The 333-nt window shown below is 45.3% G+C and overlaps 1 protein-coding gene across 1 annotated transcript; it reads right to left on the reverse strand.

Annotated features, from left to right (window-relative positions):
- Positions 1-97: 97 nt before the first annotated feature.
- On the reverse strand, positions 98-283 carry T265_12398 (hypothetical protein; the record flags this gene model as incomplete). Its single annotated transcript, XM_009179974.1, has 1 exon — positions 98-283. The coding sequence occupies one exon, from the start codon at positions 281-283 to the stop codon at positions 98-100; it is 186 nt and encodes a 61-aa protein (XP_009178238.1).
- Positions 284-333: the final 50 nt, after the last annotated feature.

The following is a 333-nucleotide window of genomic DNA, read 5'->3' on the forward strand; positions in this document are numbered from 1 at the left end:
TTTTTTTTGCGCAAGTGGAATAATATTCGTTTTGTTCTTCTCTTAGGCGTTACTTATTCTCAGCTATATGGCACCTTACTGGAGCGTGTGTTTCTAGTTACACTAATCCATCTAGTACATTTGTGCAAATTTCCATCAACGTGGTGTTCATCTGACCTGCTTCGTCCCACTGAGTTGAATTCGGAGTGTGACAGTGGTGTGCGTGAGGATCCTTCATACGCGTCAAGGGATTGATCGGAACCGCTGGGTTCGCAGTACTGCTGGTCACATTAGCTGGATTCATGATGGTTCCTTGATGAACGTGAGTTGGTACCAAGAGGCTCGGGCCTTTTT

This window comes from Opisthorchis viverrini (genome assembly GCF_000715545.1).
Source record: "Opisthorchis viverrini unplaced genomic scaffold scaffold31002, whole genome shotgun sequence".
Taxonomy (NCBI): Eukaryota; Metazoa; Platyhelminthes; class Trematoda; order Opisthorchiida; family Opisthorchiidae; genus Opisthorchis; species Opisthorchis viverrini.